The following is a 17909-nucleotide window of genomic DNA, read 5'->3' as shown; positions in this document are numbered from 1 at the left end:
TGTAGACGTGATGTTCTCTGTAAGAATTTCATGACATGTCAGCGATGCTGGACGATGACGTAAATACTCTGATACACGCGATGTCCTCAGTGTATATTGAGACTTTACAGTATTAGAGTAATGTATCGTGGTGACTTGGCATTAAGTATGTCATCCAGGCACAAGACATACTGTCTACACAACATCAGGTTAATAAATAAGTCACCCAAATGAGAAAATCGTCCAACAGGGATTTGTTACTAAGAGACTGACACTGAAGATATTTGTGTAAGAACATTTCCCGAGAATGGCCTTATTACGTTAGAGAATAGGAACTGTGGACACAGTACGTTCAAGAGGGCGATCGATACTAGGGCAAAAGCTGATGATTGAATACACTGCAAGGCATGACGCTAGTTTTATAAGACCACAGGCAGTGTTTGGAAAATTTGACCTACTAACCTTGGCGCATTATACGTAAGTGCATATATACTGACCTACTGTCCCTATCTGTTTATGCGGTAGTGCATGGATACACTGACCTACTGTGTCTGTCACTCTATACACTATTGTACAGACAAAACTGCACTACTGTCATTGGTATGATATACTGACACTGTCCGACTATCCTTGATACTGTATATTGACACTGTCCTACTATCTTTGGTACTTCATATGGATACTGCTCTACTGTCCTTGTTTGTTTATGTGGTAGTGTATATTGACACTGCCCTACTCTCCTTGGTACTTCATATTGACACTGCTCTACTGTCCCTGTCTGTTTATGTGGATTGTATACTGACGCTGCCCCACTATCCCTGTTGTTTATCTGGTAGCGTATATCGACACTGCCCTCCTATACTTGATACTTTGTATTGACACTGCTCTACTGTCCTTGTCTGTTTATGCGGTAGTGTATATTGACACGGCTCTACAGTCCCTATTTGTTTATCTGGTAGCGTATATTGACACTGCCCTCCTATACTTGATACTTTGTATTGACACTGCTCTACTGTCCTTGTCTGTTTATGTGGATTGTATATTGACGCTGCCTCACTATCCCTGTTGTTTATCTGGTAGCGTATATCGACACTGCCCTCCTATACTTGATACTTTGTATTGACACTGCTCTACTGTCCTTGTCTGTTTATGCGGTAGTGTATATTGACACGGCTCTACAGTCCCTATTTGTTTATCTGGTAGCGTATATTGACACTGCCCTCCTATACTTGATACTTTGTATTGACACTGCTCTACTGTCCTTGTCTGTTTATGTGGATTGTATATTGACGCTGCCCCACTATCCCTGTTGTTTATCTGGTAGCGTATATCGACACTGCCCTCCTTTACTTGATACTTTGTATTAACACTGTCCTACTGTCCTTGTCCGATAATGCAGAAGTGTATATTGACACTGCCCTCCTTTACTTGATACTTTGTATTAACACTGTCCTACTGTCCTTGTCCGATAATGCAGAAGTGTATATTGACACTGCCCTCCTTTACTTGATACTTTGTATTAACACTGTCCTACTGTCCTTGTCCGATAATGCGGTAGTGTATATTGACACTGCTCTACAGTCACTGTTTGTTTGTGTGGCATTTAATCTTGTCACTGTCCTACTGTCCTTGGTAGTGTATATTGACACTGCCCTACTGTCCTTGTCCGATAATGCGGTAGTGTATATATACACTGCTCTACAGTCCCTGTTTGTTTCTGTGGCATTTTATCTTGTCACTGTCCTACTATCCTTGGTAGTGTATATTGACACTGTCCTACTATCCTTGTCTGTTTATGTGGCAGTGTACATTGACACTGTCCTACTTTGCTTGGTACTTAATATTGACACTGTCCTACTATCCTTGGTAGTGTACATGTATATTGACACTGTCCAACTATCAATGGTACTTTATATTGACAATGTCCCACTGTCATCGGTACTTTATATTGAAACTGTCCTACTGTCATCGATACTTTATATTCACACTGTCCTACTGTCCTTGGTAGTGTATATTGACACTGTCCTGCTATCACTGGTACTGTATATTGACACTGTCCTGCTATCACTGGTACTGTATATTGACACTGTCCTACTATCACTGGTACTTTCTATTGACACTGTCCTATTGTCATCGATACTTTATATTGACACTGTCCTCCTGTCCTTGGTAGTGTGTATTGACACTGTCCTACTATCATTGGTACTATATATTGACACTGTCCTACTATCATTGGTACTTTATAGTGTAGTGTATATTGATACTGCCCTACTATCCGCGGTAGTGTATATTGACACTGTCCTACTATCATTTGTACTTTGTATTGACACTGCCCTGCTAGCCGTGGTAGTGTATATTGACACTGTCCTACTATCCGTGGTAGTGTATATTGACACTGTCCTACTATCATTTGTACTTTGTATTGACACTGCCCTACTAGCCGTGGTAGTGTATATTGACGCTGTCCTACTACCATTGTCTGTTTATGTGGTAGTGTATATTGACGCTGTCCTACTATCATTGGTACTTTATGTAGACACTGTCCTATTGTCATCGATACTTTATATTGACACTGTCCTCCTGTCCTTGGTAGTGTGTATTGACACTGTCCTACTATCATTGGTACTATATATTGACACTGTCCTACTATCATTTGTACTTTGTATTGACACTGTCCTACTATCAATGGTACTTTATATTGACACTGTCCTTCTGTGCTTGGTAGTGTATATTGACACTGTCCTACTATCATTGGTGCTATATATTGACACTGTCCTACTATCATTGGTACCATATATTGACACTTTCCTACTATCATTGGTACTATATATTGACACTGTCCTACTATCATTGGTACTATATATTGTCACTGTCCTACTATCCTTGGTACTTCATATTGACACTGCTCTACTGTCCCTGTCTGTTTATGTGGATTGTATACTGACGCTGCCCCACTATCCCTGTTGTTTATCTCGTGGTGTATACTGACACTGCCCTCCTATACTTTGAATTGACACGGCTCTACAGTCCCTATTTGTTTGTGTGGCATTTTATCTTGTCACTGTCCTACTATTCTTGTCTGTTTATGTGGTAGTGTATATTGACACTGTCCTACTATCTTTGGTACTTTATATTGAGACTGTCCTGCTGTCCTTGGTAGTGTATATTGGCACTGTCCTATCATTGGTACTTTGTATTGACACTGTCCTCCTATCATTGGTACTTTATATTGACACTGTCCTACTATCATTGGTACTATATATTGACACTGTCCTACTGTCCTTGGTAGTGTATATGGACACTGTCCTACTGTCCTTGGTAGTGTATATCGACACTCTCCTACTGTCCTTGGTACTTTGTATTGACACTGTCCTACTGTCCTTGGTACTTTATATTGACACTGTCCTTGGTAGTGTATATTGACACTGTCCTATCATTGGTACTTTGTATTGACACTGTCCTACTATCATTGGTACTATATATTGTCACTGTCCTACTATCCTTGGTACTTCATATTGACACTGCTCTACTGTCCCTGTCTGTTTATGTGGATTGTATATCGACACTGCCCTACTCTCCTTGGTACTTCATATTGACACTGCTCTACTGTCCCTGTCTGTTTATGTGGATTGTATACTGACGCTGCCCCACTATCCCTGTTGTTTATCTCGTAGTGTATATTGACACTGCCCTCCTTTACTTGATACTTTGAATTGACACTGCCCTACAGTCCCTATTTGTTTGTGTGGCATTTTATCTTGTCACTGTCCAACTATCCTTGGTACTTTATATTGAGACTGTCCTGCTGTCCTTGGTAGTATATATTGAGACTGTCCTACTATCAATGGTACTTTATATTGACACTGTCCTACTGTTCTTGGTAGTGTATATACTGACACTGTCCTACTATCATTGGTACTATATATTGACACTGTCCTACTATCATTGGTACTATATATTGTCACTGTCCTATCATTGGTACTATATATTGACACTGTCCTTGGTAGTGTATATTGACACTGTCCTCCTATCATTGGTACTTTATATTGACACTGTCCTTGGTAGTGTATATTGACACTGTCCTACTGTCCTTGGTAGTGTATATTGACACTGTCCTACTATCATTGGAACTTTGTATTGACACTGTCCTACTGTCCTTGGTACTTTGTATTGACACTGTCCTACTGTCCTTGGAACTTTGTATTGACACTGTCCTACTGTCCTTGGAACTTTGTATTGACACTGTCCTACTGTCCTTGGTACTTTGTATTGACACTGCTCTACTATCCTTGATACTTAATATTGACACTGCCCTACTATCCCTGTCTGTTTAGGTGGTAGTTTATATTGACACTGCCCTACTATCCCTGTCTGTTTATGTGGCAGTGTATATTGACACTGTCCTACCTTGTGTGACATCCCAAGTTAGGGCGTGGAAATTCTGTACATTTAACTTTCATCACTACCTCCGTTGATTTATGCTCTGAAGTTATCAGTAAACCGAGAGACCAATGTTTTGAATATGGTTGATATCGCAGATACATAATACGTTAGTAAATGGCGATGTGTGCCCCCGAATTCCGCACACTTTTTGCGTGTTGAGTAAATAAAAACACAGAAAGCATTAAAGTTCAACTTTTTATCAAATAAAACAGTCACATTCGTAAAAAGAAAAGCTAAAATATATCACTCTCCAGATGTTTGTTTCGTTTGTTCATTCTAGAAAAGTCTAAAAATGCAAAAATAGTAAATTAATGAGAATGTATCGCTTTAAATTTTGAAGCCTGAAAGTGTATTCCTCGTTTAGTTATGCTACAAACCTTTGCTAGGGTTGAACTTCAGATCAAATGTCCGAAACATTTTAAAGAAAAATAAAATCTTTGTTCGTTTCAACAATAACAACGGTATAAAAATGTCCTGTTTTGCCCTCGTGAAACTGATATGCGCCTGCATTACATCTGTGTTCAAATGTCTTCTTTGTAGGTAGCCGAGTACTAGGTTCCAAATCTGAGACAATTGGTCAAACATTGATGAACACGGTAGTCTAGATGATACAAAGACAGTAAAACTCGTTAGGTTTAGATGATATTAACAATGAAGAACGCTGAATTCAAATGTATTGCAACTCTACATGCATCTAGTTTCCCAGTGATATCACATCGTTCCAAATCGAACTTTTGCTTTTAAATAAATCCTTCATTTTTTACAAAATAAAAAACATCGACATGAATACTTTGTACAAAATTTACAGCCAAATTCAATAATTTGTATCTCCCAAAAAGTCTCGCCCGAGTTGTCTCTCTTTGGCGAACTTAGCTGCAATGTCATGGTGACGTAGAGTCGATCTTATGAATATTCATGTATGCAGCTTATCACGTGGTTCCCAAATTTTACCCCACGTGACATTAAAGACTAGTTGACGGCGGTGTCATAATACATGGGTGGCCGGTGGATGATGACCTACCAGTCACACTGGAATAGCAGAGCGACTAGCTAGCGTCTGTGAGAAGTTGTTTCTCCTGTGTCAGGAAACAGCCTCCTTCGTTAGGAAACAAATAGCTAGACTGGCTAACACCTGCCAAGCTGGGTTTTTTTCTTCTAATTGGATCGGAATACCTGATTGTTTCAGCAATAAATATTTACAATATTTGCATATACAAGCAGAATTACGTACAGCCAGCAAGGGTAAATATTACAATATTTCTGCATTAAAAATTAACAAGTTTAAGGTCACGGTTGTTTTGCCTCATAACATTTTGGCAACTTCATTTTTTCCAAATTCTCCTCTTTCAATGAACTTCGTTGCAGTGTGATAGTACTTTGAAAGCACAGAAAGCCTTTGTCAAATAATGATCTAGCTTGTTGACAGGTGTTGAACAGGAATTGTTATTCATAATGGCAATGAGTACCTAAGCTGTCTACACCACCGGCGGATGTGACGTCATGCATGACGTCATCAATCATGAGTTTGTAACACGTGCTATCACTTTTGAATATTAGCTCTGTATCGCAGGACTAGAGTCTGTGACTGTCCTGGAACCAAACAGACTTGGGTTTTTCTCACAATCGTCGGTTCCTGTGGACGTCTTTAAAAGGCTCATCGTCACCTGTATCTGATCTCCAGCGATGCTAGAACTCACATTGTTGGTGTTTTGGTAAATGTCATCGATAATTTCGATTTTGGCAAGATCTTCATTCTCACGAATCTGGTACCTCCTTAGTCTGGGTCTCGTCAGAGTGACTAATCTCTGCAAGAAATATGAATAATATTAAATGTTGATCCCATGACGACCAGTGTCATAGTGTTAGTTAGTTAGATTGTTTAACGTCGCACTCAGCAATATTCCAGCTGTAAGACGATGATCTGTGAATAATCGAGTTTGGACCAGACAACCCAATGATTAACATCATGAGCATCGATCTGCGCTATCGAGATACGAGGATATGCATCAACCAAGTCAGCAGCTTGACCACACGATCCCGTTAGTCGCCTCTTACCACAAGCATGGTCGCTTTTTATGGCAAGCATGGGTTGCTGTAGACGTATTATACCCCGGATCTTCACGGGTGTTTAGTTTAGTAAGGTTTCAGTGTCCTCTTAGTTCGTACCTCCATAAACGTTCCCTTGGCTGTGACAAGTTTGAAGATCATGACCCCGGGGATGAAGACGATAGATGATGAAGCCATCATCCAGCCGACTGAGATCGCCCAGTTGGGGTAGACGTAATTGACGGTCTTCCTTTCGTAGATCAACTCCGAATACGTGATAGCACCCATGATGAAAATCACCTGAATATCAGAAATTAACATGATATTAGTACATGTTTATGCTTTGTCATGACGCTACCAGAACACCGAGACAACGAGCGTGTGAATGTTTTCTCAAATACATGTATCAGCACCATTCCACCTAAATCAAGGCGGCCCTTTTGCCAGACAAACAAGTGGTTGATAGTATGAGCAACGATCGGTGCCCACCATCTGCCATGCCAAACGTTGTGCACCCACGTTATAGTCTGCTGTTACAAGCATGGGGTGTGGGGACTTATTCTACCCAGGAATCACTGCAGTGACTATCCGGTTCTGAGGCTGTTACAATCATTGGTGTGATACAGTGTGAGTGAGTGAGTTGGGTTTAAAGCCGCTTTTAACAGTATTCCAGTTATATCACGGCGTTTCAGCTTATTGTGGGAGGAAAGCCCGAAGCGATGCAGGTCTCAGACGTTTACCACTTCGGTGAAACCCACGAGCACGGGTATGGTGCTGACAAACCTAGAAACATAATCGGGGCGAACCGGGATTCGAACCTATAATCATAGGTTTCTGGGGTGCCCAAGGGACGCAACTCTGCATAGCGAATCGCGGCGCCTTAGACGACTGGACCACCCGTGCCCCCTGGTGTGATATAATCATCCTTGATACATATACATGTCGGATATTTCAATAATTAATGAAGGTCGCACCAAGAAAGGACAATGGTACAGTTCAACATCACTGAAGCCAGAAATTTCATTGTCCCGCCACACTTCTTGTTATGTTAAACATTATAACAATGACACTGCTGACAATTTGCCTTTAATGTGTCACTGTTCCGGATCCCAATTTTCACCTTGCACACAATGCGTATGATTTTACCACTCTCGTAGCAATATTCCAGCAATATCACACCAGAAATATTCATTATTCATTTGTTTGTTGTTTAACGCCGCACTCAACAACATTCCAGCTACATCACGGCGTATTGTAAATAATCACATCTGGACCAGACAATCAAGTGATTGACATCATGACCATCGATCAACGCAATTTGGATGCGATGACGTGCATCAACCAAGTCAGCGAGCCTGACCACCCAATCCCGTTAGTCGCCTCTTTCGACAAGCATGGGTTGAAGACCTATTCTACTCCGGATCTTCACGGGTCAGACCAGAAATAGGCTCGACACAGGGTACCCATGTGGGGAATCGAACCCGGGCGTTCGGTGTGACGAGCGAACACTTTAACCACTAGGCTACCTTCCACTATCTAGCAGACTTACCAGAGTAAAGGCCGGAGTCAGGAACATCCAGCAGATTTTCATAAAGGGGTTCAGGTAAAAGCCCAACATCATCTGAAGGTTATCATAAAACCTGTTCACTCCTGTAAAAACGAAAAATTAGAATATGAAACTTCAATGTCACGGCGGTAAAACCCGCGGGCGTAGTATATTACTCTAGGGGAGGACACGTACGTTACAATACGATCCAGCAATGCTGCGTATTTTCGCGTTGGTTTGGTTAGAAAAAATTGTACCAATATTCAAATTAGTGGGCATGATCAGATGAAAGGAAATCCGTGGAAATATAGAGCGCGTTATGTTGTGAAACGTGTAGGTAAATTAAACAGAGACTGTTAAAACCAAGAAAAAAACAATTAGTCAAACAAAAAATGTGTAGTCCATGCAAATATACTTAAACTGAGACACAACTCTAGAACAGCAATATCAACACAAAAGCAAACATACAAAGCTCGTGGCTACCATTTGTTTACATTTTATATAAAAAATTCCTGAAATACAAAAACGTGGATTTTGATGACAAATTTCGTTGCTTTGGAGATCTAAGCCGATCTCCTTATTCGAAACACTAAACCAGTCCTGAGTCACTGCAAACAATGACTTTATGCTTTATTGACGTTTCTAAATAACCAAAATACATTACAATGCGAAATGAATGCGATCGCGTATGGGTATTCACAAGGATGTACATCAAAATGCGAAAATGCGAAAAATGCGAACTATGTTGTCAGAAATCAACATTTATGTTGAATTAATACTTCCATGCCAGGGGGTACGTCCTAGAACAGTGTGACTGATTGTTGAAAATTGGGCTCCCAAATCTCTGTTTAATGTCTCTTTCCTCATGGACCAGGTTGAGATGATGGAGAAGGGTAATGTTTCTTATCATGATTGTTAAATGTTAAATCAGTGATGTCATGAAGACCTTTCCGGGATTTAGAGTGTTATTAAGATAAGGAAGTGTGTTGGCCAAAACCGAATGAGTTTGGAGAAGGACCGAGAATGAGATTATCATGACTGCGAACTGTCATGATTCAAACTATACTGTCATAATCCAGAATCCTTTTGTTCAAAACTTTCTCCCATACATTTTTAAGCCTCTAGAATCAGCTTTTGTTCCGAACAAGTTTCCATACTACTTGTAAAAGTCAATTAAACCAACCACAAAAAAAAATAACACTGATAAATTTCGAACATGTGTTACATTAAATACACCGCTTCTCAATCAGAATCCTTTTCCGTCTCCAAATGCATTAAGAAAAACTAATTATGATGTGTTAAGTGAAATTTTGAAATGGTCTCCCAACGAGGATCAAGTTGCATTAAAATTACTAGGACTACTGTACATGCACATAGAACATTGTATGGCACTTCAGCGATGGACAAGAATTGAATAAATCTCTCTAGATACACGTGATGTACAATGTCTCCCTTTAGTAACTGCACTGATGAGCATTTCCAGAGCCTACGAAAACAGGAATTACCACTTCAAAAATGTCCGTTTTCTTCACAGAAGTCCTTCTTAACTTTGTACAAATACGTACCAAACGTTTCCGCAGAACCATAATATTACCCGCATCAAGTGAATAAACCAATGAGGTTTTTAACGAGATTTCCAGAAGGAATTCGGTGTGAAGATTTGAACATTTCAGAGGTGCTTCTTGTGCATTTCAGTCAAATGTGGGGGAGGGGAAGGGAGGGGAGGGTCTGGGAGGCCCCGAGCGTTCAGAGTGAGAAGGCCATGGTGCTAGTTGGAAGGTTCTACAAAGCCGGCGTTTGATGGTATCCCTCCGTCTAACACATCCCTCATCTGACTCCCGGGAACATCAAGGCCTTGGGCACATCAATGGCGGATCTTTGTGAACAATGGTTGCCATGGTGATTACGTGTTCTTCTAAGCCTGACGGCTCTAGTGGGCATCTTACGTTGAATGTTTCCTACGTTTACTCAGGCACACTCTATCTCTGGAAATGCGCATGCTCAGATTGGGATAAGCATCACGCAAGGGGAAGTAACTGTCCGGCAGAGGGCGCATCCCGTGTTTCCTTCCGGTCATGGGAGCAGCCCTAAGTCGGGTAGGACATACAACCTGTACCTGCCTGTTCAACATACCGTAAATATAAGCGACCACGATGCACTCGAAGAAAGCCACAACGAGCACAATTCTGCTGGCTGAGTAGTAGTCGAACAACTGAAAGACATACATCCCGCCCTGCAAAGGTGCGGGTATCATGGGTCAGTCAGTATTAAGAGGGCTGAAATACTGGACGTTCCAGAGCAGATAAATCATGTTGAACAGTATCATATACCACCCCTTTTTTTATTCAAATGTCAATTTTTCAATCATGAAATCTGGCGAATGCATCGCCTTATATTAATTTGTTTCAACCGAAAATGTAATTTGGAATTCGAGAAACAACTGTTTGGAATTGTTTTTTGGAGATGGATTAATTAGATGCCAAATAAAAAACTGTTTTAAATGGGCCTTTATGTTTTTGAATTAACTCGGGAAGTTTCAATGTCTTGTTGAATTAACCTGAAATAAATTTTAGTAAACATTTTATCTTGGGAACTGGATGAATGACAGGATTAAGCTGGGGGTATGCGGAAGCTGGTACGTACCTCAGTGACCATGGAGAGTCCGATGAAGAAGGACATTGTACACACACAGGCGATGAATATCTCTCTCCTGTGCCCCTGCCTCAGGAAATGCGGGAACATATCAACCACGGCGGTGACAAAGCCTTCCACGCCAACAAACTGTACAAAAAAAATCAAGATGTTGGTTAGGACACATTTAAGATAATTATGTAGTATATCATCTGATTTGTAATTGTCTCAATGAACTTAAAAGTGTCACCATGATATTTGAACAAAGTGTTTAGAGTTTTTAAACTGTATTGAATATTCATTTCAAATCTCTTCATCCTAACTGCAATCATAATTAGTAACCTGGACACTGTGTGACGTGGATGGTACAGTAGCATCTTAGTACCTTACTCTGATATAGAGGGGCACGCTACCGACACACGCGCTTAACTCTGTAAAAGGAGTTTCACCAAAACAATCAAATTCTAAAAAGACGGTGAAAGGTTTATTTTCCATGATCATGGAATATCTGTGAATCTGAAGTGAGGTAAAATGGGGTTTAACGTCGCGTCCAAGATTATTTCACTTATATAGCGACATGGATGCACTGTGAGTGTGGCTGCTTGTACTTGTCCGGATTAATGCCGATGTTGTAGTGCTAGCACACTGACTTCGAGCCTTCCAGTCCTTGTTTTAATCCTTAATGCCGAGTGCCAGGCAGGGTAACAACAAGTACCACCTTTAACGGATTTTGGTGTGACGCTGCCGGGATCGAACCCCCGACATTCCGCTCTCCGGGCGGACGCTCCCAACACCAGACCACGAAGCCGGTCCTGTGAAGCTGAAGCTCACCTGGCTGTCAAGACCTAGGAGGATGATCATCACAAAGAACAGGCAGGACCAGAGAGGGGCAACGGGCATCTGTGCTACAGCCTCAGGGTAGGCAATGAACGCAAGACCAGGACCTGCGAAATAAAATTGCTGACTCAATACTTGGTCCATAATCAGATCTTCAACATGCAAGCAACTCAAAAATTTACGGATAATTTTATTTAACTTTTCTATCCCGGAACTTCACGGGTCTCAGATCTAGTGAGTTTGTCATGAATTCAACCCACGTATGTAACACATGGTGGATATAGTCATAAAATGAGTCACTTTCCGATTTTTAATATTGAAAACGAAGAATAACAAATCTCTAAACAGAATTTAAGTACCAAAAATTAGACTATTTTGAAATAATCATGGGCACATTTGTAAAATACTCGAAAAAGCATAAACAAGCCAAACAGGCAATCATAAGTTGTTTGTAATTTACGAAACATGCCATGCATGTTTCTAATATACATAAACACATAGCTACAGCAACATTAGCCAAAGTCAGAGAACATGAAATGAAAGGCGGGAAAATATTTGCGCAGATGTTCCTAATTACATGCCCTTCATCTGCTGTTATCGTAGGTTGAATCCTCATTTACCGTTATATTTTCCCTAATGAGAAAACACGTGCACCGCGATCCTCCAAACGATCTCATTTCTGCAAATATTCTAAAATAACTCCACGAGTCATCTCTGCATATGATCTAAAGCAATAAACAGACACACACCTGAACGACGTTCATTACATACGCCTTTGTTGCCATCGAAATGCCTTTTCGTTTGTTTTCAAACATAAATGTTTACAATTTTGCATTAACTCGTGTTTATTGCAGCATTTAAGTCGAGCGTGGTTGCATGAGGTAAACCAAAAAGAACGATTGTTATTTTACCTGTTCGAAGGAGGGCGAACGGGGAGGCATGTGTCAACTATTAATTTTGTTCGGGAATATGTACATGATTGTAGGAGAACAAAATATCATCATAGACACAATATCAGTTGCAGCAGGTGCAGCTGTTGCGCTATGCACACGAGACTGTCACGTATTTCTAATCATATATTCTAAAATTACCATGATGTATTAAACAACATTGATCCGACACACAACATGGCCTTTGTTCTCATTTCCATACGGTAAACGCCATGTTTTCGGTTCTCGTATTATTAAATGAAAAGAAAAAGTCAACACTTTTGAAATATGTGAACGGTCATATGAACATATGAACACATAGTATATGCTACAAATCAGTGACTTTTATTTAAGGCCGCTTTGAACAACATTTCAGTCATGGCACAGCCTGTCCGCTAAATGTGGGAGGGTAGACCGAGGTTATGCAGGTCTTAGACGTATACCTCTTTTGTATAAACCTACAAGCACGGGTATGGTGCAGAAAAAATAGTAATAATCAGAGAGAATCTGGGATCCGAAAAAATGATCATAAATTTCTGTCAGGTTTAAGGGACGCAACTCTGTACAGTGAATTGTGGTGCCTTAGCGACAGGGCCAAGCATTTCCAAAGATAATTTCTCGCTATTTGCATAACATCAGGAAATTCAAACATATAACTTAATGTATTGGACACAAATCACTCCGAGGACTCCACCTGTGTAAAGATAAGTGAATGTGTTCCCCAGCAAACAAGTAAAAAGCTAAATATATGTTATCATTGTCTGGCATCGCAAAAGACGTCAGTGGACGTACCCGACTCTGCAACATCTTCGACAGATACACCCTGTTTGAACGCCATGAATCCCAACACCGAGAAGATGACAAACCCTGCCAGGAAACTGGTCACGCTGTTCACCAGGGCAAAACATATAGTATCCCTGGAAATACAAAATACTCCGTGTCAGTAGATGAAGATGAAGATTAGGATGCTGCTGCTGCTGATGATATCACGCCCTGTAAATAATCGACTCAGGGCCTGACAAAGCAGCGTACGCTGACAATCAGCCAGGGCATACATTGTCACAGGTCACACTCCAACAGTCAATCAATGACGTTCAGGACAAGCGTCCTACATGACAAACCAAGAAAAAAACATAACCCTGAGTGAGTGAGCATGGTTTTACGCCGTTTTTAGCAATATTCCAGCAACATTAGGGCGGGGGACACCAGAGATGGGCTTCACACATTGTACCCATGTGGGGAATCGAACCCGGGCCTTCGGCATGATGAGCGAACGCTTTAACCACTAGGCTACCCCACCGCCCGCATATGATCCTGAGGCAGCTTAGGGACGCAACTACTAACCTGGTATACTATAAGTTATCGTTTTCTACAACAGATACTCACCTCCAGGCGTTATGGTGGAACTTGTTGTAGGACCCCAGAGCAGTGAGTGTTCCCAAAGAGATGGAATAAGAGAAGAAGATCTGCGTTCCAGCATCCACCCACACCTGGAATAGCCGTAGGAAAATAGCATTGTTAAATGAGGATATCACCAGCTTTAACATAAACAGTATAAACTGAAAGGTATCAAAACTATATATATAAGGAGAAAATTAACTTGGTTTTACAAAATAAAATATTGCATAACACGAAATTGATCGTTACAGGGTTTGTTTTAGCTCGTTTACTTGGAGAACATACACAGAAGTCGTTATCCATCGTGTCTCCATATCTCTGTTTCTAAAACGACATATCGATCTTCATATCAAGGTGACCTCTGTTACATGGAAATATGACACAGTGGAGTGCCCAGTCTATAACTAGTTTGTAAAAGGAGTACATCCAAACGGATACAAGCATGCATGTTAAAACCATTTTAAGGTTACCTGCACCAAGAATCATATTACGTCTCTAGAATTCCTGTTCTATTTTAATTGATTGAATATACGAAACGCATGATTGTGAATGATTATTGGACGCATGGCGGCAGGTGTTAACATTAATAAGGTGTTCTTTATCATAGATGCGTCTCCTCTCTGATACGTGACTGAAACAGATGGCTCTTGCATCGTATATCATTTGGAGCCTAGACAGATGTCCTACATGTTATTATCATTGATCGAGTTGATGTTCACCAACCCATCCCTCAAAATGTAGGTGTAGAGAACCCTTCTTTGTTTCAGTACTTTTGTCAATTCGAGGGGGGGGGGGGGGGGGCTGGTCATCAGAATGGGCAGGAAGAATGGGATTCTTTGCCTTGAGGATTAAGATTGTTCCATTTCAAATGAAAACTACGATCGAGCTTTACGGGGCTCAATATTAATAATTGAATGATTTGGGAGTTGGCTGAATCTTAGTCAAATATGTTTCTTTTTAAACTTCAACTTTGTTATATATGTAAAGTCCATCATCAAGGGTAACAATACGAAAAGAACCTGTCATGTTCTCTTCGTCACAATTACAAAGGGTTATAATGTCTCGCAACGGATCTGAAAAGAAGGCCTAAAATAGTACCCCGACTTATAACCTACATTCCGTGATGTTGAATCCATATAAACACATCTGCTCAGATTAAACGGATTTTCGCATCGATCAACATATTCTCTTCAAACATGATCGATTAGACGGCGGTGTTGGATATTGCCGGTTGAGAGCAGAGCAATCCAGTTGAATCTGTACAGACCGGCAAATTGTAGTCCTGATATTTTTGTGTGAGGTAACCGACTGTCTTGTCAACAAAACGGATTATTGTATCGATCTACTACAATCGTAGCGGATATATTTATCAGGTTCGAGCATCTGTGACAAACAGGAGAACATACTACAGCCGACCTTCTCTTGCCGCGGCTTTATCGATCTCACAGTTTGCCCGCGTCCTATTTAGTATTTTCCATAAAATCCGCCCTTTTGTAAGTGGAAATTTCCACTGCGACTTTCCCGGGAGCTAACTGTCAATTGCCGATCGTCTGCGCGCTGTTGTCGTCTGCTGCGTTTGCAGAACAGCAGACGACAAAACAGAATCGCGAGACATTCAATACCGCAAAGCGGAAGAAAAAACCTATTGTACCGGCTCAGCCGAGATAATATTTGATAACATTCAACAAACGATGTCACTGTGTGGAATCATTGTGAATATTTCCGTATGGTGTTTTGTTAATTAAAACACATTTTGGATAGCCCGAGGAAGAGAGAATTGTCATGACACAGAACTTGTTTCGAACAATGGAATGAGATGCCATGCAATATTTACAATCTTATAATGATATAATATTCCTTATTACAAACATCGAAAACAGTGACAACATAATATGTCGTCCTTAGTGTCCACAAGATCGTACTCTTGGCGGTAATGAACATTTCTCTTTCTCTATCGTGGCAATTAATGCAGACAGTCATCTCATAAAATTACAATACATGCTCATAAGATTTAAGAACTAGATCAACTGCAGGAATACGGTTGCCATCTTGGGGAATGCTAATGTATAATGTCGAGACGAAACTTGTAGTGGGAATATTTAATTAACGAATTTATAAAGTTAGATAAACACAACATTAGCATATCAAGACACAGATAACCAGAAGATACTGCTTAAAGCATAGGGCCTTTATATCCGCCCCAGGGCAGGGCAACAAAGCATGTTTTTGTCGCAGTTCAAGTAAGACCACATAACACACGCATATATCAGCCAGGTGTCGGAATGGTCTCATGAAAACCAAATCGACACACTCGCCACTTTCACCCCTTCCGTGACAACTATGCAACAGCAATGTTAAATACACGAAGGTCAGAAGTTGGGAGAATCCAGGAAATCTCGCTTTTAAGCACGTACATGGAATCCGAAATTTATATTTGTTTTAATCCAAAAATCGTAATTTAAATTAAATAATGTGATATTTAATAGTATACCAAATACACGTGTTATATACTATATAAGGTTAACGAATGATCGTTTCATGCCATGACAGATTAACTACAGTTTATATGAAAGAATCGCGTGGTCCTTAATTTGTTTTCAGTTGTATAATTACAATATCTAAATTTTATGTGATAAGTAGCGACATCGGTCATACTTGTTATATTCAGTGTGGCCGTATGATTCATTAAGAAGTTCGACCCGTGAAGATCCGTGTAGAATATGTCTTCAGCAACCCATGCTTGCCGTAAAAGGCGACTATGCTTGTCATAAGAAGCGACTGACGGGATCGAGTGGTCAAGATCGCCTTGGTTAATGCATGTCATCGTATCCCAAATGCGTAGGTCGATGCTCTTGATGTCAATAACTGGATTGTCTGGTTCAGACTCGATTATGAACAGACAGCCGTCATATAGCTGGAATATTGCTGAGTGCGGCGTTAAACAAACAAACAAACAAACAAATATCAAAAAGTTCCATACCTGGGTGTCCAAGAGCCTGTTCCAATCAGGAAGCAGATAGTATTTCAGACCATCTACAGCGCCCTCTAGCGTCACTCCGCGAATCAACAGCACCAACATGAGGACGTACGGACTGGTTGCAGTGAAATACATAACCTAGCAACAGAAGAAAGGAAAAAAGAGCAGTTCTCAAGAAATTCTACAAAATCATTGCTGCAAAATAAACTACGTTAGCATTTGGGGAAGGGACTCGATATATGAAACGATAGTTTAGATTATGGAGTCTCTAGATTGGTGGTGTCTGTGGAACAACAAGGTGATTACAAGTTTAATTTCCATCCTTTACAGTCAAATTCCCCATTTCAGGAAAGTGAACCTTTTGAAACTGATTGTCAGTGCAATAGGGGGAAAAATAATGGAAGTCTGGTTTCAAATTCCACGAAGAGCTTACCCACGCCATAGTAAATGAGAATTATTGAATGGAAGAAGAGGCGTGTCCTATACTGTTTCCCGTTATTCTACGACACCACAGCTCGTGTAGGTCAAGGTCAAATTCTAAAGGTAGCCCGACGACCTGAACAAGAGTATGGGCAATATGAGCTAGCTTTCACACGCTCACTGCGAGTGAGTGATCACCTTTCCGGAGGATTTTATGCCCTTCCATATGCAGAAATACACGACGATCCATGCGAGAAGCAAACAGAGGGCCAGGTCCCACTTGATCCTGCCAGGTGAACCGACATCGTTGGAGAGAAGCAGGACTTTGCGCCTGAAGAAAGTGCTACACTACAGTGGCTATTTAAATACTCTGCCCATGAGACACGGCGTTCCATGCACAGGGCAGGGTTAGTTTTTCCTTATTTCAAAATGGCGGCTTAGAGTGAGAGATCGTCAATCTGAAGTCTACTTTTGCGGAGATGATTATTTTCCTACAATTTTACCTGTTTATGATTGAAGATGGTTTTGAACCGCACTCCAAATGTTATTGCTGAGGCAAAAGTGTAGGTTTAGATGCTGACTTGTAGTAATAGTGCAACAGTTGAAGAGTCCTCTATAACAGGTTCCTATTCAGCCACCCTCTTATGGGGAAGCCGACCAGTCACGATCAGCCGTCAGGGAGCGCCAGGAGGGCTTTCCCATC

The 17909-nt window shown here is 40.8% G+C and overlaps 1 protein-coding gene across 1 annotated transcript in view; it reads right to left on the bottom strand.

The window, feature by feature from the left end:
* Positions 1 to 4605: 4605 nt before the first annotated feature.
* Positions 4606 to 17909, bottom strand: part of LOC139450050 (sodium- and chloride-dependent GABA transporter 2-like) — a 32952-nt gene continuing 19648 nt past the window's right edge. Inside the window, exons 5-14 of the mRNA XM_071231684.1 lie at positions 17405 to 17537; positions 16790 to 16924; positions 13798 to 13901; positions 13204 to 13328; positions 11477 to 11589; positions 10658 to 10795; positions 10148 to 10247; positions 8018 to 8118; positions 6589 to 6768; positions 4606 to 6227 (exon numbers count right to left, since the gene is read on the bottom strand). Coding sequence (XP_071087785.1) covers positions 5976 to 6227; positions 6589 to 6768; positions 8018 to 8118; positions 10148 to 10247; positions 10658 to 10795; positions 11477 to 11589; positions 13204 to 13328; positions 13798 to 13901; positions 16790 to 16924; positions 17405 to 17537 — 1381 coding nt within the window. The 3' untranslated portion in view covers positions 4606 to 5975. The remainder of the gene's footprint in view (positions 6228 to 6588; positions 6769 to 8017; positions 8119 to 10147; positions 10248 to 10657; positions 10796 to 11476; positions 11590 to 13203; positions 13329 to 13797; positions 13902 to 16789; positions 16925 to 17404; positions 17538 to 17909) is intronic.

This window comes from Haliotis cracherodii, unplaced genomic scaffold (genome assembly GCF_022045235.1).
Source record: "Haliotis cracherodii isolate W230 unplaced genomic scaffold, xgHalCrac1.p SCAF_8, whole genome shotgun sequence".
In the NCBI taxonomy this organism is placed as follows: domain Eukaryota; kingdom Metazoa; phylum Mollusca; class Gastropoda; order Lepetellida; family Haliotidae; genus Haliotis; species Haliotis cracherodii.
This window is presented reverse-complemented; position numbering and strand designations above follow the sequence as displayed.